The sequence below is a fragment of the Pseudorca crassidens genome, chromosome 6 (assembly GCF_039906515.1).
Source record: "Pseudorca crassidens isolate mPseCra1 chromosome 6, mPseCra1.hap1, whole genome shotgun sequence".
Classification (NCBI taxonomy): Eukaryota; Metazoa; Chordata; class Mammalia; order Artiodactyla; family Delphinidae; genus Pseudorca; species Pseudorca crassidens.
The window spans coordinates 22,553,695-22,576,809 of NC_090301.1; the positions used below are offsets into that span (position 1 = coordinate 22,553,695).

The window sequence follows — 23,115 nt, forward strand, 5'->3', positions numbered from 1 at the left end:
GGTCCGGGAAGATCCCACATGCCGTGCAGAGCAACTGAGCTTGTGTGCCACAGCTACTGAGCCTGCATTCTAGAGCCCATGAGCCGCAACTACTGAGCCCGCGCACCACAACTACTGAAACCCACGCGCCTAGAGCCCGTGTTCCGCAACAAGAGAAGCCACCGCAATGAGAAGCATGCGTACTGCAGTAAAGAGTAGCCCCCCGCTCGCTGCAACTAGAGGAAGCCCCCGCGCATCAACGAAGACCCAATGCAGCCAAAAACAAATAAATAAAATAAATTTATTAAAAAAAAGTAGAACCAAGGAAACAAGACATTCTGGGTATAGACAGCTAGCCCAAGTAGTGTTTTATTGGGAGAAGGGGGTAAAGAAATAGGAAAACAGTTATTCAAATGCATTGAGCATTAAGGTTCAATGGAAATTTTGGGAAATTACTAGATAAACTAAGGAATGAAATCCAAGCTTGTATCAATTGAAAGTCAGTTTAATTTTTCTCTAATCTTTAAATGTTTTTAACACTGGCATCTCCTCTTCCATTGACAGGTAAACACTGGTCAGCGCAGGGATGGGCCTCTTGTACTTATAGGCAGTGGACTTTCTTCAGAACAACAGCAAATGCTCAGTGAGCTTGCAGCAATTCTTAAGGCTAAAAAATGTGCTGAGTTTGACAGTACAGGTGAGGATTATTTATTTATTTATTTTTGGTTGAAGAAATTTTTAAATGGGTAATTCCATTGTAGAGCTCCCTGCTCCCTTTGATAATTTATATGTTTTAACCATTGGGATCTGACTATATACTTTGAATCTGGTAATAATTCTAAAATGGTTTTACAGTTATAAACTACTTACTTACAAGTCTTAATTTAGTTAGGAAATATAAAGTTTAAAGCTTTGCACCTATTTTAAGACAGAACAATACATCAGAGCAACTTTATGAGTTTGCTAATGACAAATAAATTGTAATGCAGCGTAATGCTTTACTTCCTTAGTTATAATTTGAAATAGAAAAGAAAAATTTGTGTTGGCTACTGTGGCTTTAAGATACATGGTTTATGATCTGGTTTTTCATGTTGGTAGCCAGAATAGAGAATGAAACTAAATAAAAGAAGTCTTATACCTAAGTATAAAAATTGTTGCCTTTCAAGAAAATTCAGGTATAAGTTTATAAAATGTAGACTAACTGGTTATAAAAAGCAGACTGGTTAAAAAACTATTTCGGTTTATATTTCTGTTTCTCTTATTGCTTTTTTTGTTTTCCAGTAACTCATGTCATTGTTCCTGGTGAAACAGTTCAAAGCACCCTGAAATGTATGCTTGGGATTCTCAGTGGTTGCTGGATCCTAAAATTTGAATGTAAGTATTGGATTTGGGAGAATTACAAAAGGAATTAAGTAATGAAATAAAATGAAATTGACTAATTTCATTTTTATAATACACTACTGCCAATGATTATTTAAGGACCTTATGCTAATTTTTTTTTTACCTCTGGTTAGTCACTGCATTTTGAAAAAGCATCTCATATTAATGGTATCATTTAGATGTTCTTAGTAAATATCCACAAGTATGTTTCAAAATCTTTTATTCTACAGTACCAGCTATTTTAATTAAGAGTAAATGGATTATGTAATAGACCTGTAAGCTTAAACAATCTGTATTACTGTTACGTGATATATTTAACTTAATAAATGCATGTTTTAAATATACAACTATGAAATGAAAGTAGTTTGTTGCTTTCCCTTTTTGATTCCTAAAAACTTAACTGTATAACTCTCCTTTGCTCTCTTAGCTAATATGGTATATTTTAGGAAGCTGTTTGGCAATTTAGACGGCGCTGTACTACCTCGTTTGGGGCGAATACACTAGGTAGTCTCTAAACCTCTGATGAAAATGTGTCCCCATTACCCCTTTCTAGTTACGTAGTCAAACACCACTACCTTTAGAGCTGCCTCTCACCTTCCCAGCTCTCACTTGTTTGTTCTTCTTAACCTTGGATTCACCTAGGACTTAACAAAATAAAAAGAAAGCTCATGCAAGGTTATTTTCTACTCCTCAGTCACTAAAGTATCTACTTGTGATATGACGGCTAATATAGGACAGTGAAATGATCTTTTTTGCTAACTAATTGTTTATAAAAGAATAGTGGCTATAAAGGGGGTACACAGGGAATCTTGTTATGATGCAGTTGAGTATCTTGATCCTAGTGGTAGTTATGTTACACAGTCTACACATGTGATTAAATGTCAGGTGTACGTGCGCATGTGTGCACACATACACACAAAAGAGAGCATGTATAATTGATGAAATCTGAATAAGTTCTTTGGATTGTACTGGTGTCAAATTCTTGCTTTTGATAATTGTGCTATTGTTGTGTAAGATGTTAACATTGGAGACAGGGTGCATGGAACCTCCCTGTATGTTTCTTTGCAACCACCTGTGAATCTATAATTATTTCAAATTAAAAATTTAAAAAAGAATAGTGAGTATTTTTAATGAACCTTTCCTTTTAAAAAGCAAATAATGGATTAGTTTTGAAAAATCTTTTGTTTTATAGCTTTGTGTTTTGAAGGTTTTATGGCAGAGATGCTTGATTTAATCAAAATCTTTATATTATTAATTTAATCTGTTGTTTGAAATTAACTTGGTTTGTAAAAAAGTTTCCTTTTAGCAACTGATATTCACGTCTTTATAAAATACAGCTACCACTTTTCTTGTGATGGTAGTCTCCACTGATTTGGTCCCAGTTGGCTGTGACTAGTAATGCTACTCTATCTGTTCTCGACAATATCTGTTACTAGACTCTGCCAGTCAACCAGTTAAACAAGTATGATAAACAATTGGACTGATTGGCCATTTACATAGAAAAAAAAGTTTCTCTTTATGTCTCTTATTTTTGAACTTTCATTTCCCTTTCTAATCAAGGGGCAAGTCTTATTGGGCCTCAGTATTTTAAAAAATGACTTAAAATGGATCCATGATTATAGATGTTTTTGTACTGAACTTGTGCCAGAAACCTTGCCTGTGGTTATAGGAAGGAATGGATTTTCATAATAATAAGGTCTCAGTAATAAAGAAGCCATGTGAAATTTTGAATATTAAGACATTTACCACTTACCCAGTAAGTCTAGTTCTTGTGAATTTGCCAGACTTGCATCTATGTATACAGACTACATGATTCATTTCCAAATATCTGCCTTCTTTAAGAAAGGGAAGTTTTGTCACTTTAGTGGCTTGGTCATGTCATTTTTATAGAATCACTGATGGATTCAAGCTGACCTAATAGCGTGCTGCTTGGTGATTTTCACAGTAGTGAATAATATACTCTAATGTCAATCGTTCTTTTAGGATAAAAGATGGATGGAATCTCTTACTGAAGTTCATATCCCCATATTGTCTAATACAAAGTTCAAATAGGTTTGAGAAATAGGTTTAGAGTTTGAGACAATTACTTTAAATAGCCGCTGGGTTTATAAAAAGAAAGCAAGAACCCTCAAATACTTTCTATCCTAATACATTTTTCTATGGTTTCTGTGTTATTCTTTCTTTCTTTCTTTCTTTTTTAAACATCTTTATTGGAGTATAATTGCTTTACAATGGTGTGTTAGTTTCTGCTTTACAACAAAATGAATCAGTTATATATATATACATATGTTCCCATATCTCTTCCCTCTTGCGTCTCCCTCCCTCCCACCCTCCTTATCCCACCCCTCCAGGCGGTCACAAAGCACCAATCTGATCTCCCTGTGCTATGCGGCTGCTTCCCACTAGCTATCTACCTTACCTTTGGTAGTGTATATATATCCATGCCTCTCTCTCGCTTTGTCACAGCTTACCCTTCCCCCTCCCCATATCCTCAAGTCCATTCTCTAGTAGGTCTGTGTCTTTATTCCTGTTTTACCCCTAGGTTTTTCTTGACATTTTTTTCCCTTAAATTCCATATATATGTGTTAGCATACGGTATTAGTCTCTCTCTTTCTGACTTACTTCACTCGGTATGACAGACTCTAGGTCTATCCACCTCATTACAAATAGCTCAATTTCGTTTCTTTTTATGGCTGAGTAATATTCCATTGTATATATGTGCCACATCTTCTTTATCCATTCATCCGATGATGGACACTTGTTTCCATCTCCGGGCTACTGTAAATAGAGCTGCAGTGAACATTTTGGTACATGACTCTTTTTGAATTATGGTTTTCTCAGGGTATATGCCCAGTAGTGGGATTGCTGGGTGATATGGTAGCTCTATTTGTAGTTTTTTAAGGAACCTCCATACTGTTCTCCACAGTGGCTGTATCAATTTACATTCCCACCAACAGTGCAAGAGGGTTCCCTTTTCTCCACACCCTCTCCAGCATTTATTGTTTCTAGATTTTTTGTTGATGGCCATTCTGACTGGTGTGAGATGATATCTCATTGTAGTTTTGATTTGCATTTCTCTAATGATTACTGATGTTTAGCATTCTTTCATGTGTTTGTTGGCAGTCTGTATATCTTCTTTGGAGAAATGTCTATTTAGGTCTTCTGCCCATTTTTGGATTGGGTTGTTTGTTATTTTGTTATTAAGCTGCATGAGCTGCTTATAAATTTTGGAGATTGATCCATTGTCAGTTGCTTCATTTGCAAATATTTTCTTCCATTCTGAGGGTTGTCTTTTGGTCTTATGGTTTCCTTTGCTGTGAAAAAGCTTTGAAGTTTCATTAGGTCCCATTTGTTTATTTTTGTTTTTATTTCCGTTTCTCTAGGAGGTGGGTCAAAAAGGATCTTGCTGTGATTTATGTCATAGAGTGTCCTGCCTATATATTCCTCTAAGAGTTTTATAGTGTCCGGTCTTACATTTAGGTCTTTAATCCATTTTGAGCTTTTTTTTGTGTATGGTGTTATGATCTAATCTCATACTTTTACATGTGCCTGTCCAGTTTTCCCAGCACCACTTGTTGAAGAGGCTGTCCTTTCTCCACTGTATATTCCTGCCTCCTTTATCAAAGATAAGGTGACCATATGTGCGTGCGTTTATCTCTGGGCTTTCTATCCGTTTCCATTGATCTATCTTTCTGTTTTTGTGCCAGTACCATACTGCCTTGATTACTGTAGCTTTGTGGTATAGTCTGAAGTCAGGGAGCCTGATTCCTCCAGCTCCATTTTTCATTCTCAAGATTGCTTTGGCTATTCAGGGTCTTTTGTGTTTCCATACAAATTGTGAAATTTTTTGTTCTACTTCTGTGAAAAATGCCAGTGGTAGTTTGATAGGGATTGCATTGAATCTGTAGATTGCTTTGGGTAGTAGAGTCATTTTCACAATGTTGATTCTTCCAATCCAAGAACATGGTATATCTCTCCATCTATTTGTATCATCTTTAATTTCTTTCATCAGTGTCTTATAATTTTCTGCATACAGGTCTTTTGTCTCCTTAGGTAGGTTTATTCCTAGATATTTTATTCTTTTTGTTGCAGTGGTTAATGGGAGTGTTTTCTTGATTTCACTTTCAGATTTTTCATCCTTAGTGTATAGGAATGCCAGAGATTTCTGTGCATTAATTTTGTATCCTGCTACTTTACCAAATTCATTGATTAGCTCTAGTATTTTTCTCGTAGCATCTTTAGAATTGTCTATGTATAGTATCATGTTATCTGCAAATAGTGACAGCTTTACTTCTTTTCTGATTTGGATTCCTTTTATTTCCTTTTCTTCTCTGATTGCTGTGTCTAAAACTTCCAAAACTATGTTGAATAAGAGTGGTGAGAGTGGGCAACCTTGTTTTGTTCCTGATCTTAGTGGAAATGCTTTCAGTTTTTCACCATTGAGGACAATGTTGGCTGTGGGTTTGTCATATATGGCCTTTATTATGTTGAGGAAAGTTTCCTCTATGCCTACTTTCTGCAGGATTTTTATCATAAATGGGTGTGGAATTTTGTCGAAAGTTTTCTCTGCATCTATTGAGATGATCATATGGTTTTTCTCCTTCACTTTGTTAATATGGTGTATCACGTTGATTGATTTGCATATATTGAAGAATCCTTGCATTCCTGGAATAAACCCCACTTGATCATGGTGTATGATCCTTTTAATGTGCTGTTGGATTCTGTTTGCTAGTATTTTGTTGAGGATTTTTGCATCTATGTTCATCAGTGATATTGGCCTGTAGTTTTCTTTCTTTGTGACATCCTTGTCTGGTTTTGGTATCAGGGTGATGGTGGCCTCGTAGAATGACTTTGGGAGTGTTCCTCCCTCTGCTATACTTTAGAAGAGTTTGAGAAGGATAGGTGTTAGCTCTTCTCTAAATGTTTGATAGAATTCGCCTGTGAAGCCATCTGGTCCTGGGCTTTTGTCTGTTGGAAGATTTTTAATCACAGTTTCAATATCAGTGCTTGTGATTGGTCTGTTCATATTTTCTATTTCTTCCTGATTCAGTCTTGGCGGCTTGTGCATTTCTAAGAATTTGTCCGTTTCTTCCAGGTTGTCCATTTTATTGGCATAGAGTTGCTTGTAGTAATCTCTCATGATCTTTTGTATTTCTGCAGTGTCAGTTGTTACTTCTCCTTTTTCATTTCTAATTCTATTGATTTGAGTCTTCTCCCTTTTTTTCTTGATGAGTCTGGCTAATGGTTTATCAATTTTGTTTATCCTTTCAAAGAACCAGCTTTTAGTTTTATTGATCTTTGCTGTAATTTCCTTCATTTCTTTTTCATTTATTTCTGATCTGATTTTTATTATTTCTTTCCTTCTGCTAACCTTGGGGCTTTTTTGTTCTTCTTTCTCTAATTGCTTTAGTTGCAGGGTTAGGTTGTTTATTCGAGATGTTTTCTGTTTCTTAAGATAGGATGGTATTGCTATAACCTTCCCTCTTAGTACTATTATTGCTGCATCCCATAGATTTTGGGTCTTCGTGTCTCCATTGTCATTTGCTTCTAGGTATTTTTTTATTTCCTCTTTGATTTCTTCAGTGATCACTTCGTTATTAAGTAGTGTATTGTTTAGCCTCCATGTGTTTGTATTTTTTACATATCTTTTCCTGTAATTGATATCTAGTCTCATAGCGTTGTGGTTGGAAAAGATACGTGATACAATTTCAATTTTCTGAAAGTTACCAAGGCTTGATTTGTGACCCAATATATGATCTATCCTGGAGAATGTTCCATGAGCAGTAGAGAAAAATATGTATTCTGTTGTTTTTGGATGGAATGTCCTATAAATATCAATTAAGTCCATCTTGTTTAACGTATCATTTAAAGCTTGTGCTTCCTTATTTTCATTTTGGATGATCTGTCCATTGGTGAAAGTGGGGTGTTAAAGTCCCCTACTATGAATGTGTTACTGTCGATTTCCCCTTTTATGGCTGTTAGTATTTGTCTTATGTATTGAGGTGCTCCTATGTTGGGTGCATAAATATTTACAATTGTTATATCTTCTTCTTTGATCAATCCCTTGATCATTATGTAGTGTCCTTCTTTGTCTCTTCTAATAGTCTTTATTTTAAAGTCTATTTTGTCTGATATGAGAATTGCTACTCCAGCTTTCTTTTGGTTTCCATTTGCATGATATATCTTTTTCCATCCCCTTTCTTTCAGTCTGTATGTGTCTCTAGGTCTGAAGTGGGTCTCTTGGAGACAGGAAATATATGGGTCTTGTTTTTGTATCCATTCAGCAAATCTGTGTCTTTTGGTGGGAGCATTTAGTCCATTTACATTTAAGGTAATTATAGATATGTATGTTCCTATTCCCATTTTCTTATTTGTTTTGGGTTCGTTATTATAGGTCTTTTCCTTCTTTTGTGTTTCTTGCCTAGAGAAGTTCCTTTATCAGTTGTTGTAGAGCTGGTTTGGTGGTGCTGAACTCTCTCAGCTTTTGCTTGTCTGTAAAGGTTTTAATTTCTCCATCAAATCTGAATGAGATCCTTGCTGGGTGGAGTAATCTTGGATGCAGGTTTTTCTCCTTCATCACTTTAAATATGTCCTGCCAGTCCCTTCTGGCTTGCAGAGTTTCTGCTGAAAGATCAGCTGTTAACCTTACGGGGAATCCACTGTGTGTTATTTGTTGTTTTTCCCTTGCTGCTTTTAATATGTTTTCTTTGTATTTAATTTTTGACAGTTTGATTAATATGTGTCTTGGCGTATTTCTCCTTGGATTTATCCTGTATGGGACTCTCTGTGCTTCCTGGACTTGTTTAACTATTTCCTTTCCCATATTAGGGAAGTTTTCAACTATAATCTCTTCAAATATTTTCTCAGTCCCTTTCTTTTTCTCTTCTTCTTCTGGAACCCCTATAATTCGAATGTTGGTGCATTTAATGTTGTCCCAGAGGTCTCTGAGACTGTCCTCAGTTCTTTTCATTCTTTTTTCTTTGTTCTGCCCTGCAGTAGTTATTTCCACTATTTTATCTTCCAGGTCACTTATCCGTTCTTCTGCCTCAGTTATTCTGCTAGAGTATTTTTAATTTCTTTTATTGTGTTGTTCATCGTTGTTTATCTTTAGTTCTTCTAGGTCCTTGTTAAATGTTTCTTGCATTTTGTCTATTCTATTTCCAAGATTTTGGATCACGTTTACTATCATTATTCTGAATTATTTTTCAGGTAGACTGCCTGTTTCTTCTTCATTTGTTAGGTCTGGTGGGTTTTTATCTTGCTCCTTCATCTGCTGTGTGTTTTTCTGTCTTCTCATTTTGCTTATCTTACTGTGTTTGGGGTCTCCGTTTTTCAGGCTGCAGGTTCGTAGTTCCCGTTGTTTTTGGTGTCTGTCCCCAGTGGGTAAGGTTGGTTCAGTGGGTTGTGTAGGTTTCCTGGTGGAGGGGACTAGTGCCTGTGTTCTGGTGGATGAGGCTGGATCTTGTCTTTCTGGTGGGCAGGTCCACGTCCTGTGGTGTGTTTTGGGGTGTCTATGGACTTATTATGATTTTGGGCAGCCTCTCTGCTAATGGGTGGGGTTGTGTTCGTGTCTTGCTAGTTGTTTGGCATAGGATGTCCAGCACTGTAGCTTGCTGGTCGTTGAGTGAAGCTGGGTGCTGGTGTTGAGATGGAGATCTCTGGGAGATTTTCGCCGTTTGATATTATGTGGAGCTGGGAGGTCTCTTGTGGACCAGTGTCCTGAAGTTGGCTCTCCCACCTCAGAGGCAAAGCACTGACTCCTGGCTGCAGCACCAAGAGCCTTTCATCCACATGTCTGAGAATTAAAATTAGAAAGAAAGTATTAGTAGAAGTAGAAAGGAAGGAAGCAAGGAAGCAAGGAAGGAAGAAAGAAAGAAAGAAAGAAGGGAGGGAGGGAGGGAAGGAAGGAGGGAAAGAAGCAGGGAAGGAAGGAAAAAAAGAAAGATAAGATAAAGTAAAATAAAATAAGATAAAATATAATAAAGTTATTTAAATAAAAAAATAATTATTAAGAGAAAAAAACAAACAAACAAAAACGGACGGATAGAATCCTGGGACAAATGGTGGAAGCAAAGCTATACAGACAAAATCTCACAGAGAAGCGTACACTTACACCCTCACAAAAAGAGGAAAATGGAAAAAAATCATAAATCTTGCTCTCAAAGTCCACCTCCTTAATTTGGGATGACTCGTTGTCTATTCATGTATTCCAGAGATGCAGGGTACATCAAGTTGATTGTGGAGGTTTAATCCGCTGTTTCTGAGGCTGCTGGGAGAGATTTCCCTTTCTCTTCTTTGTTCTCACAGCTCCCAGGGGCTCAGCTTTGGATTTGGCCCCGCCTCTGCGTGTAGGTCGCTGGAGGGCGTTTGTTCTTTGCTCAGACAGGACGGGGTTAAAGGAGCCGCTGATTCGGGGACTCTGGCTCACTCAGGCGGGGGATAGGGGGCACGGAGTGCAGGGCGGGCCTGCGGCGGCAGAGGCCAGCATGACGTTGCAGTAGCCTGAGGCGCGCCGTGCGTTCTCTCGGGGAAGTTGTCCCTGGATCATGGGACCCTGGCAGTGGCGGGCTGCACAGGCTCCCCGGAAGGGGCGTGTGGATAGTAACCTGTGGTCGCACACAGGCTTCTTGGTGGCGGCAGCAGCAGCCTTACCGTCTCATGCCTGTCTCTGGGGTCCGCACTTTTAGCCGCGGCTTGCGCCCGTCTCTGGAGCTCCTTTAAGCAATGCTCTGAATCTCCTCTCCTCGCGCACCAGGAAACAAGGAGGGAAGAAAAAGTCTCTTGCCTATTCGGCAGGTCCAGACTTTTCCCCGGACTCCCTCCCGGCCATCCATGGCACAGTCACCTCCTGCAGGCTGTGTTCACGCCGCCAACCCCAGTCCTCTCCCTGTGCTCCAACCAAAGCCCGAGCCTCAGCTCCCAGGCCTGCCCGGCCCGGCGAGTGAGCAGACAAGCCTCTCGGGCTGGTGAGTGCCAGTTGGCACCGATCCTCTGTGCGGGAATCTCTCCGCTTTGCCCCCTGCACCCGTTGCTGTGCTCTCCCCCGTGGCTCCGAAGCTTCCCCCTCCGCCACCCGCAGTCTCCGCCCGCGAAGGGGCTTCCTAGTGTGTGGAAACCTTTCCTCCTTCACAGCTCCCTCCCACTGGTGCAGGTCCCATCCCTATTCTTTTGTCTCTGTTTTTTCTTTTTTCTTTTGCCCTACCCAGGTACGTGGGGGAGTTTCTTGCCTTTTGGGAGGCCTGAGGTCTTCTGCCAACATTCAGTAGGTGTTCTGTAGGAGTTGTTCCACATGTAGATGTATTTCTGGTGTATCTGTGGGGAGGAAGGTGATCTCCGTGTCTTACTTTTCCGCCATCTTCCCAGAAGTCTCTGTGTTGTTCTTAATGTCAGGCAACTTAGTGTGATTTTTAAAAAAATGTTCACAGCTATTCAAAACTAGTTGAAAACCATCTATATTAAGGAAAGATGTGGTGGACCAAAGCTTTCAAAATTAATCATAAAGATTTATGACTTATTAAAACTAGATCTTGTGTTTGAGGTTATCCACCAGCTTGCCTGGTAGACAGAAGCTTTACTGGCTGAACTATATAGAAAGTTTAGTATCAACGTTTTATGGCATTTTCCACAAACCAGGTAGATTAAAGAGGAAATTTCATCTAAACTTTCTCTGCAGAGAACTGTCTTATTTAAAAACTTAAGCAAATTTAAACAAATTAACAAAAAGAATTATACAAAACAGTCTGGATCTATTGGATCCAAATTTAACTATTGGAAGGCTTCTGTTGAAACTTATTTTGTCTTAATTGGTCCATATCTTTTATTTCTTTATATTATATATATAGAGAGAGCATCTTACAGTGTCATAGTTAATGAACTTTGAATGAACATTCTAAGAATAGGGCATAATTATACTATTGTACTAGCCATTCTGTCTCATCATATTTATTTTACAGATATTTTATCAAATGGTATTTATCTTTATTTTACAGAAACGGGAGATACAGCTAGGAAAGTTCCTTCTTCAAGGTTAAATTTGTGCCTGAGATTCTGCTTTAGTCCTAGTTTTGGTGCTAATTCCTCACAGGCAACTAATAACCATCCCCGTACAGGTCGAATTTTGGTAATGAAAGAGGTGACTAGAATGAAGATTAGAAGATATATAAATATGCCATTTTATTCATCTCTTAGAGAATGAAAAAAGTGGAATTGCATCCTAAGGATGTAAACTAGCCTTCAGAAAGTGAAAATGTATTTTACTGACGTGTTCTTTCAGTACACTGCTTTCAAAATCTCATCTAGCCTAACCTTTTTAAAAAAAAAATTTAATTCTGCCTCTTCATTTCTCATCTCATTGTGATGGGGAGAGCAAATGGTTGTCCTCTTTTCTTTCATAATCTCTTCCTCTTCCCCACTCTCATCTAAGTTTAAATAAAATTGCTGCTATAGAAGTTCTGAAAGGCCTTAGCACCTAAGGGAATTGCTGTGGGAATGTGCCAGACATTTTGCACTGGACTTGTGTCTGTGAAGAGAGAAAGGGCCAGATACGGTGTTTCTTTGTTTTTGTTTTAAATGAGGAAGATTGATCCTAAGAGGCAATCATTATATCATCATTTTATAAATAGCTTCATAATCAGATTAATAAATTTATACTTTTCTATTAAAATTTATTTCTTCAAATTGATGTTGAGTGAGCTGTGGAATTTTAAAAATACAGGTAGTTTTTACTAGTCATATTTTGCTAATTATCAAAAAATAAATATACCAAAGCATTTCTGTCAGCTAAGATTGATTAGGCAACTTCATGCTTAGAGAAATATTTTACAAAGATTGTCTAAGAATAAAAAAAAATTAACATCTGTTGATATAATAGTCCTACTTCTGAGAATATACTCCAAGCAAGTAATACAAAAGAAAGAAAGAAAACTATTTGCATTGTTATTTCTTATAACAAGAAGTAGGGGGGAATAACCGGAATATGAGAAAATTGAGAACATTCTGGAATGCTTAAAGGTGTTTTCTGAAAAAAATTTTATTTTTATATGATAATTAGTAGGACTGAATATGAAAAAACAAGTTTGTTTAAATTTTTTAAAGAACATAAAACAATTATATCTTCACTGTCAATATATAAATGTGTGAATATGTACAGGGAAAGAAACAATCAAAACAGTTGTAGATTGGTAGGTAGAGGTCTGTTAGTTTATAACAGTTTCAAAATCAATGTATGTCTCTTAAATTCAAGTTTTTTATGAAGAAGTTCAAATTCTCAAGTTCTAATAACAATTAGATCTTCTTTTTGATCTTTTCTAAAAATTAATTGAGTAGGTGAGGGTTTCATTGTTTTTTTTTTGTGGTACGCGGGCCTCTCACTGTTGTGGCCTCTCCTGTTGTGGAGCACAGGTTCCAGACGCGCAAGCTCAGCGGCCATGGCTCACGGGCCTAGCCGCTCCGCGGCATGTGGGATCTTCCCGGACCGGGGCACGAACCCGTGTCCCCTGCATGGGCAGGCGGACTCTCAACCACCGCGCCACCAGAGGGTTTCATTCTTAGTCAGGGAAATTAGAACCTGTGTATGTGTATTGCTCCAATCTGGTACACCAGATTGTTGATACCTGTTGTGCAGACCTAGCAGATAAATTTTAATATGGTTATTGTCCAATAAAAATGGAAGTCTTACATAAATATTTCAGTTTTAAATATATGACTAACAAAGGACACCAAGTATGAGTTTTTAAATTATTGAGGATTGTTTTGATATTATTATTCATAATACAAGGTTTTAGAATTGATACCCAGATTTTGCCCAAGCAAATTTTATGATACAGTAATATATTTTTGTGATAGAATTTGACCTGCTTCTCAATATGCATTAAGTAAAATAAATAAATTTAGCAAACTATCCTATGAGGAAATGTATTTTTATGTATAAATATGCTTATAATTAGAATATTGGCTTAAAAAGTAGCCAAAAATAAAGTTGTTCAATGGTATTTATATGAAAACACAAAATCTAATGATCTGTGGCAGTTGATTTCCTAAATCTAAATGTTTATGATGGCACGAGAGGAACATTTACCTTTTATTTTACATTTTCAGCCTTCATTTTATTGTCCTTCCACTCTTCACTGTGGAATTTCATAGTATTGGGCTTAGCTCTTCTTTTACTTGCCATCCTATTTTTTAAAAATTTCAGTGAGAGTTTTTCCATTTTTGTCATTGTTGTAAAAAGTTTCCTCTTAAAAACCATTTCCTTTTGTCTGAAATTTAGTGACATCATAGCCTATTTGACTAAAAAGCCTACTAGAAAAGCATCTAAAAATAATTTTTTGTTGTTTTTACAACTTGGGTGTTCATTTTCAATACAATCAGAAAGGAAATTCTTCAGTGTTTATTTTACTAATAATGCAGTTTTCTTGAGTTACGTAAGTGCCCAGTTTGGATCTAATGACATATTTATTAGGATTTTTGATTTTGACATAAAATATTTGATTCTATATTCTCTTGTTTTTTAGGATAACATTTAGTGTTGGCTAAGAGTAATATTTAATTCTGATTTTCAGTGCTATTTCAGTTACAAATAGCCAGTGGCTTCAGAAGAATAACAGTTCTTTAAATTAGGAATTTATTTATTGCTCTAGCTTTTGAAGAGAGTAAGCACATTCTGTGGTCTTCGTGGAGGGATACTTTCCTCTTTGGACATTTAACAGATCTCCATTTGAACGCTTTATTCTGTCTTCATTGTATTCTATAATCATTTGTATGTAGCTGTAGATTCAGAAACCCTTTTTTCTACTCCCTCCCACTTGTGCAATCCTTTTTTTCTTTCTAAAACTAGGAAAAGTGACTAAACTTAATATAGATTAATGAACATCATCAGTGGTTCATGCAGCTGAAATGAAAATATACATCCATGGATATATGTGCTTTTATGAGGTAGGAGGCAAGAGTGGCTCCTCGAGATTCAGAATAAAGGAATACATTTCTGGATGGTACAAGCTTCCTTTAAAAAAAAATCATATCCCGGAATTCATAAGCTGCATTAGTATACAGATTCTAGACTTTGCTTAGGTAGCCAGAGCTACTTTAATGACTTCGAGTTAATGACTTTGAGTTAAGCAGTACTTTGGGAATTGGGCTGCTTACCTCTATATAAAAAAGTAATAAAATCAGGGCAAAAGGAAAGCTTACCTGAAATGGTATACACATGATCTGGAATACATCTGTGCTGAAAAGAATCTTAGTTTTAATAAGATAGGTAGTTGATTCCTGTACTTCTGAAAAATGATAGCTTTGGTCAAAATCTTAAAATATAATAGAACGTGTGAAAAGTAAGAAAGACGATATAAAGCATACATTTTACAAGGATAGTGGCTTGACACATTTTAAAGTATATATCATTCTGGCATATTCAGAAATCTGTGTTTACATAAACAATATAAATTATTCATGTATAGTCATTTCAGTTTGGATTCAGATCCTCCTATTTAGCTGAGAAGGTTAACTAGTGATGTTGCATATGCGTATTTCTTCACAAGAATCAATTTCTGCTGAACTGTTTTATTGGCAGGTAATGGAATAATATGGACTTCATTAAGTACAAATACAAAATATAATTTGGTTGAGTTTTAGGATGTATTTTTTATTGAAGTATAGTTGATTTACAATGTATTAATTAGTGCTGTACAGCGAAGCGATTCAGTTATACATATATATATACATTCTTTTTTATATTTTCCATTATAGTTTATCATAGGATATTGGATATAGTTCTGTGTGCTATACAGTAAGGAAGTATCTTTAAATTGCTGGAAAAAGACCTGTTTTAAAATCTTTATAGAGATTAAGGATTACAGTATATATTATACTTTAGATGAGTTTATGACTAGGAATGTTGTGAAAGTTCTGATAGTTTTTTTAACATGGAAAATAGATATAACACTTCTTGCTGCAGTTTGCTTAACTAACTTACGCTGAGTAATTAAAACCTTAAAATATTATCTATTATTTAGGTTTGTTAATTAGGTAGTATTATGGCTTGTAGATTCTTCCATTTCATTGATGATGTTAATATATCAGCATTTAGGTTGCTGAAAGTTTAAAGCATTTCATTCTTGTTTTGGTAAATCAGTTCAATTGGTTTATCTCAAAAGAAATCTACTAGGAAGTTGATATTAAATGTAATTATCGTAAATGTCTACTGAGAAGTATGAACATTCTGAAACTCATAGGGTACAAATGAGAGAGTGACAGCTTTGGCATCAGTCAGATTAAACAAACTCATTGATTCACTGAAGACAAAGCCAAATGCACTGTTCTCCCCCCTCCAACCCCCCACTCCCAGGTAGTCAGCAGTTTTTGACACTTTGGTATACCTTTTGGCTAATCTCTTAAAAATAAGGATCCTCCTGTTTAGTCATCTGTTAAGTGGTTGTGTCATTTATTTTGAGATACAGTATATTAAATCTGAGTAGAGAGTACCTGGCATTTCCTAAGATGCTTTATTTTTTTAATAAAATAAAGATAAAGAAACACTGATCTAGAAGTTGGAGGATATCTGAGTTCTTATCTCACATGTATCACTGGGAAAGCTGCTTAAATCTCTTAGGATTTAAGTTTCCTTATCTATGAAATGAAGAGGTTGATTAGGCAAGCATCAAGTCAAATTGGCAATCTAAGTCGAAAACAGATAAAATTTATGTGGTTTAGTTCAGCATAATCATTTAATTTTTGTGTCTTTAGGTATGATGTACATTTTCCTATTTGTTACAGTCTCCATAACTCCCTACCACTTAACACAAGGTTCCCCACATGATTATATAATTTGAGTGGCCCTTGTAGGTGTTCGAGTTACAGTACACCCGAATTTCAAAAAATTCTCCATGTTTTCTGTTCTACAACGGCAATCCTAACAGATTGTTACAGACCTAGAAACTGTTCCTTAGTTTTCACGGGGAAGCTATATTTTCCTTCTTTAGCTGATATTAAGTGGTAGAGAGAGTTGGCAAATTGTTACTTGGAATAAAAGGATATCAGAGGAACACATTCTTCATTTAGCTCAGTAATTGTAATTAGAGCATTGGATTTTTCTGCCTGCCTTTACAGAAATTTACTGAACAATTGCTATAAGGCTGAAAGTTTTGTGACTTGAGGCATATTTACACTGAAAGAATACTGGCATCTTCCTCTGGTAGTGCCATGCTGCCCTCTTGGTGTCTGCCATCTCATTTCTCTTGATGCCATACTTATCTCATTCTAGTATCTGTTAAGACTACATTCTGTTGATTGACTAACGCTGGCATATTGCCTGGATCAATTGAAACCATTTTAGTATGCTTTTTTGATAGTTTAAATAACCAGTCAAATAAACCCATAAAATGCATAAGCAGCCAGCATAGGCACAGCCCATTTATTTATTTCTGTAGTTACACATTAGCTCTTTACTTGTTACAGTTACTTGATATTATAGGAATTATTCAGTGTTCAGTCCTTGGCTTTATATGCTGACATATACAGTTCATCTAAAGATACTGGTATAAATGCTCTTCAAATATCATCAGGAAAGGAGGTTTAGGAAGGGGGTAACATGCTTAAGTGATAAAAAGTAAAAGTAATAATTTATATGTGAAATAATGAGTTTGAGGTAAGTCAGTGATTTGGCTAGATTGGTAATTTTTTTTGCATTGGTGTTTAATGTAGAACCAATATATGATGTCATGTAAGCACACTGTCAGTGTTGCTCCTATGATTTTGACCTAGTCAAAAATTTTATTTTGAGACTCATTTTTAGTATAGAGTAATGTTAATATTTTAGTATTAGCTTCATTGGAAAGATAGTTTTTTATACCCTGTGGGTAGTTATTAAAAATTCTATTTTTAAAATATGATTTTTACTACATGCAAAAAAACAATTTTTAATAAAAAACATCATATTTATGATAAGTTAGTGAGAAGAGTAGAATTCAGCATAGCAAACTTAGCTAAATATGATCCTTGGACTTCCCTGGTGGCGCAGTGGTTGAGAGTCCGCCTGCTGATGCAGGGGACACGGGTTCGTGCCCCGGTCCGGGAAGATCCCACGTGCCGCGGAGCGGCTGGGCCCCTGAGCCATGGCCGCTGAGCCTGCGCATCCGGAGCCTGTGCTCCGCAACGGGAAAGGCCATAACAGTGAGAGGCCCTCGTACCGGAAAAAAAAAAAAAAAAAAATCCTTGTATTGAAAACACTGGGGATGTTTTAGTCCCCAGGCAAAACTAGCAAAAAATTAAGAATCACATGATAGGGAATTATAGATATGTCAGGGTTGAGTGTTCAACTGGAATATGCATTCATAGTCCCAAGTTAAGAAAAAATTCAGTCCCTTGACAAAGCTCTGCTTTTGGTGAGATAGATGTATTCAGTCATTAAAATATTCTAACTTTTATATATTATGCAATGTCTTGGAATATCTCAGTTGAAGCAGCTCTAAAACATTTGAAATATTCACCAAGTCATCTCTAGACTGGTGACTTCATTGACTACCTGTCAATTCCAAACACGTCCCAGACTCTGCTTTACTGTTTATTTTAACAAGAGCTGTAGAGCCCCTGTTATTTGACCAGCTTAATAAGCGAGGTGTTCTGGACTCAAGTACTTTCCTTAATGTCAGATCACTTATAGTCTAACAGGAGGTTAGGCATAGGACCACCAGAATGAGTGGGGCAGATGATAAGACCTCAGGGTCAGATCATTGTGGGCTGAACTAAATGAGGGACTTTTTATTACTTTAATTTTGATAATGGTTATAAATTAAAATTTAGATTTTTATTCTTGTACATGAAATAATGTACTGACTTAGGTTTTTCAGAAAGAAAACTAAAATTTGTATTCAGTACTACTTCATTGCTCAGTCCTCTGAAGAAAAGATTTCTTACATTTTCTTTATATGGAAAACCAGTTTTGTTTTGTTTTTTTTTGCGGTACGCGGTCCTCTCACTGCTGTGGCCTCTCCCGTTGTGGAGCACAGGCTCTGGACGCGCAGGCTCAGCGGCCATGGCTCACGGGCCCAGCCGCTCCGCGGCATGTGGCATCTTCCCGGACCGGGGCACGAACCCGTGTCCCCTGCATCGGCAGGCGGACTCTCAACCACTGTGCCACTGTGGAAGCCCTGGAAAACCAGTTTTATTACATTTTGTTTTGGCATAAGTAAAGTTTCTTTTTCTGTTTCAGAACAATATTTAACCATGAAGAAGAAAAATCAGGTAAATGGCATAATTTCAATGTGAAAGAAATAATGCTCACTTGATATTTATTTGGCTTTTATCCTCGTTCTTTTTCCCAGGGGTGAAAGCATGTCTACAAAGAAAAGAATATGAACAGGAAGAAAAGTATGAAATTCCTGAAGGACCACATAGAAGCAGGCTCAACAGAGAACAGCTGGTATTTTCCTTTTGATACTACTTTTATTGTTCTTATTATAACTTAATACTATTATTACCATCAAGAAAAACTTCTCCTGCCCTTTCAACAAGTCCAGGTGACTGATTAAAATTTTAATTGTACTTATTTCAAGCACTTGATTCTGAGAGATGATTACAATGAGCAGTAAAAACCAGAATGTAATAATTTCATACTGTTACTAGATTTTGGGCATCTTGAACATTCCCATAAACCTTTCAGAATCTGAGGTGAGTCTCAGATATAGGAAGTAGCTTGAGAGAAGACTTAGAGCTACTGCTCGAATTTAGTTAACCATGTCTTTATTACCATATATTGTAGTTTTAATGGATAAAATTCCATTACCCTATTGACATATAGGTATATTAAAAATGCCAAAGAAAAGTTTTTGTAGAAGGGACTTGTGAAACTTTTTCTGTAAAGCTCACAGAAGTGTGTTTCATATCTAATTGGATCCCTAGCCATGGCCATATAATGTATTGTGTTCTAAGGAAAACATCTCTAGAATCCTGGAGGCCACACTCCCACGTCACTGCCCTGGGGACCTTAGATTGGTAGTATATAGGAACCTAAATATGGATGGGCAGAATTGGAAAACTCCATAGAAAAGCTGTTACTCTTACAATTAAGTTTAGCTTGGTATCCATGAAGCATGTTTCAGTTACCCTAGGAAGGAATTCTTGGGGCTTTAAGTCCCACGAAATAAATGAATAAATATTCTGATGTAAGACGCTTGATGAACAGGTTTTATGTGGATGTATACCATACACACACACAGAGACACACGCACAGAGCACACCTAAAATGTGAGAAGAGTGAAAAGCACCAGAGTCTTAAGGAAAAAATTGTATAGGAAACCTTTATTTGCATGAGTATTTTTTTTTTTTTTTTACCTAAGTGGTTTATTTGAAATACAGCTTGTCCTAGCACCTCATTAAGTAGCTTCTTAACTGCTTGTGACTTTTCTTTTTATTTCCCTATTCATATGCAGTGTTTTTAAATATTTTGGTCTGCTTTTAATGAGCTTTTTTTTTTGTTTTTTCAGTTGCCAAAGCTGTTTGATGGATGCTATTTCTATTTTGGGGGAACCTTCAAACACCATCCAAAGGACAGCCTTATTAAGCTTGTCACTGCATCTGGGGGACAGATCCTCAGTAGAAAGCCCAAGCCAGACAGTGACGTGACTCAAACCATCAATACAGTCGCGTACCATGCCAAACCTGACTCTGATCAGCACTTCTGCACACAGTATATCATCTATGAGGATTTGTCTAATCATCGCCCAGAGAGAGTTAGGCAGGGCAAAGTCTGGATGGCTTCTTCCAGCTGGTTTATAGATTGTGTGATGTCCTTTGAGTTGATCCCTCTTGACAACTGAATCCTATACCAGATGTACATTTCAAATTGAACTTACACAGTGTGAGAGCCCAGTGACTGCACTGTTTTGATCATTCACATTTTTACAAATAGGTAGACTCATTCATACATTTTTTTGCCTTGAATTAAAAAAAAACAAATTGCCAGATTATGAATTCATTCTATGTTTACCATTTAGATGCGGAGATTGCTTTAAGGGATTTTTCTTTTTAAAACTGGCATATGTGTTGATTCATCATGTCTTTCTATTCACATTATCAGCTGTCAAAGATTAATGAGAGGGGATCAGAACTGTTGGTTAAACATACAAGTGGTGTCATTATGTCTCACCCTTTTAATGTTCTTTGATGAAAAAAATCCACACCTGCCACCAGCAAAAATACTTGCCTTCGTTTAGTAAGCAAATAATATTGTCAAATAATTTATTCTGGCTTTGTTATAATGAAAATAGATTACCTGGTCTAAATTTGCCACCATAGGTGTTGAATTCTTCTCCTGTCTACAGTTGTATTTATTTTGCTACTTATAATTTACCTGTTCCTACATTTTTGTTCCCTTTTTAAAAAAATCTTGTCTCTTAATCAGGAAATCATGATTTGAATCTCAACATTACTGTTCTCTGGTGGTGAAAGTTGACATTGGGCTCATGATATATATTTTTATTGTATATATTTGCTTATTGTTAATCAACTTATAACTGTGTTAATATATATATAAATGTGTAGGACATTTTCTCTAACACATTTTAGAGACATTGTTAGTCAAATGTAAATAAATTAGGGAGCAGTCTTTCTGGTAGACCTTATGTATTGCTAAAATAATTTTTCTGTAGGTCTTAATTTCTTTCTTCATAAATTGTTTTTCACTTTTGGATTGCTGGGGAGGCAGAAGTTGGTGATTACTTGATTTAGAACAGATTTTTGTGCAGGTGATACAAAAGGCTATGACAGTAAGTTTAATGGTAGTAGTGAAAAGGACTTATTCGTAATACCAGGACCAGGACCATCAAGGCTGCAGAATAGTAGACAGGATGTCACCTGAGAATGGGGAGACCTGGGAAGGTTACTCTGGTCTGAGTATTTCTTATTTGTGAATCAATAAGGTAGATTAGATCATTTTAAAATATTTTCTAGAAGTAGATTCTTTAATAAGTCTTTCTGAAATTTAATGTACTTATAATATTAAAGATTTGGAAAGGGTGTTACTGTTGAGACTTGCCAGTTTGGTCCCTTTTGGGCCAAAGGGAATACTTTGGTAACCATTAGATTAGAATACTGAGATTCTGAAGTTCATGAACATTTTAAGATCCATTTATTTGAAGTTTGAGATTCAACTGATTATTTCAAAATAAAATTTACTTTAATCCCTTCTTTGACATGTTATTTTTCTATATGAAGAAATAAATTATGTGAACACAATAATACAGCTGACCCTGACCTTCAAGGGTGAATTAGCTCTGAAACACTCTCTCCAACCAGTATTGTGTTTGTTCCACATTTCATTCAAATGGAGAATGATAAACAACATAGCACCAAGCAAATCTGAGGGGTTAGATAATGTCTGGATTAAATAATTTAAGACTCTGGGATTTTGGTTGTCATTTTTGATTTATAACTGACTTATAGTCACTTTCTATTGCCTCATTGGTCATATTCCTAGACAGGTTTGTGTTTGTTCCTCTGATCTGAATCCCCGTTTGTAAAAACACTTTGGGGAGTTGCTACTCGCTTTCCTTCATTCACTTTCTTGGTTTGTCCTCCTCCCTCTTTGTTGTATTTTGTGTCCCACTATTAAGCAGTTTTGTTTTTGGTTTCGTTAAATATTTATTTTGGCAGCAGTTAGTTGATGTTAAGCTCTTGAAACTTGTATTTTCTGTATAGATATACTTGTAATTATTTTCATTTTTCAGTCATAGATGCAAGCTTCCTTTTTTTTTCTTAAATTTATTTATTTATTTTTGGCTGTGTTGGGTCTTCGTTTCTGTGCGAGGGCTTTCTCCAGTTGCGGAGAGTGGGGGCCGGTCTTCATCGCAGTGCGCGGGCCTCTCACTGTCATGGCCTCTCCCATTGCGGAGCACAGGCTCCAGACGCGCAGGCTCAGTAGTTGTGGCTCACGGGCTTAGTTGCTCCGTGGCATGTGGGATCCTCCCAGACCAGGGCTCGAACCCCTGTCCCCTGCATTGGCAGGCGGATTCTCAGCCACTGCGCCACCAGGGAAGCCCCTCAAGCTTCCTTTTTATTTGCCATAAATCACTAAAGTTCTTTGTGCTTCCACATCTCTGTTTCTTCTATAGAGGTGACTTACTCTGCACTGTTGAAGAACGATCCTCTGCAAGACTTGTGAGGAAATCTTTAAGCTGACAAAAGCTTGTCTTTTTGAGCACTGCATTTCTAAAGTATATTAGGTACTTTATTACTTAAATAAACTTTTTTGAATACAGTGTAACCTTGGTAGTTTGGAATCATCATTAAGACTGTCATTTATTACACAGTGATTCCCTTGTGGTTCATTTTTTTTTAAACTGAAGTGTAATAGATGTAGTACTGTATCAGTCTCATATGTGTGTCATAGTGATTCAATATTTTATATACATTTCAAAATGGTCACCTTGTTAACTAGTTACCATTTCTCACCACACAAAGTTATTACAATATTATTGACTATATTTCCTATGCTTCGCATTACATCCCCATGACTTTATTTTATAACTGGAAGTCTGTACCTCTTAATCCCCTTCACTGATTCTGCCTGAACCCAACCCGCCAACCCCCTTCCCCTCTGGCAACCACCAGTTTGTTTTCTGTATCTGTGAGACTGCTTCTGTTTTGTTTTTTAGATTCCACATATAAGTGAAATCATAGAGAAATTGTATTTCTCTGTCTGATTTCACTTAGCATAATATCCTTTATGTCCCTCCATGTTGTCGCAAATGGCAAGATTTCATTATT

General features: G+C 36.6%; 1 protein-coding gene across 1 annotated transcript in view; it reads left to right on the forward strand.

The window, feature by feature from the left end:
* BARD1 (BRCA1 associated RING domain 1) overlaps positions 1 to 21,537 on the forward strand; it is a 76,985-nt gene extending 55,448 nt beyond the window's left edge. The window contains exons 8-11 of the mRNA XM_067740695.1: positions 544 to 676; positions 1,261 to 1,353; positions 18,675 to 18,772; positions 19,836 to 21,537. Of these exons, the coding sequence (XP_067596796.1) occupies positions 544 to 676; positions 1,261 to 1,353; positions 18,675 to 18,772; positions 19,836 to 20,168 (657 nt within the window). The 3' untranslated portion in view covers positions 20,169 to 21,537. The remainder of the gene's footprint in view (positions 1 to 543; positions 677 to 1,260; positions 1,354 to 18,674; positions 18,773 to 19,835) is intronic.
* The last annotated feature ends 1,578 nt before the right edge of the window (positions 21,538 to 23,115 follow it).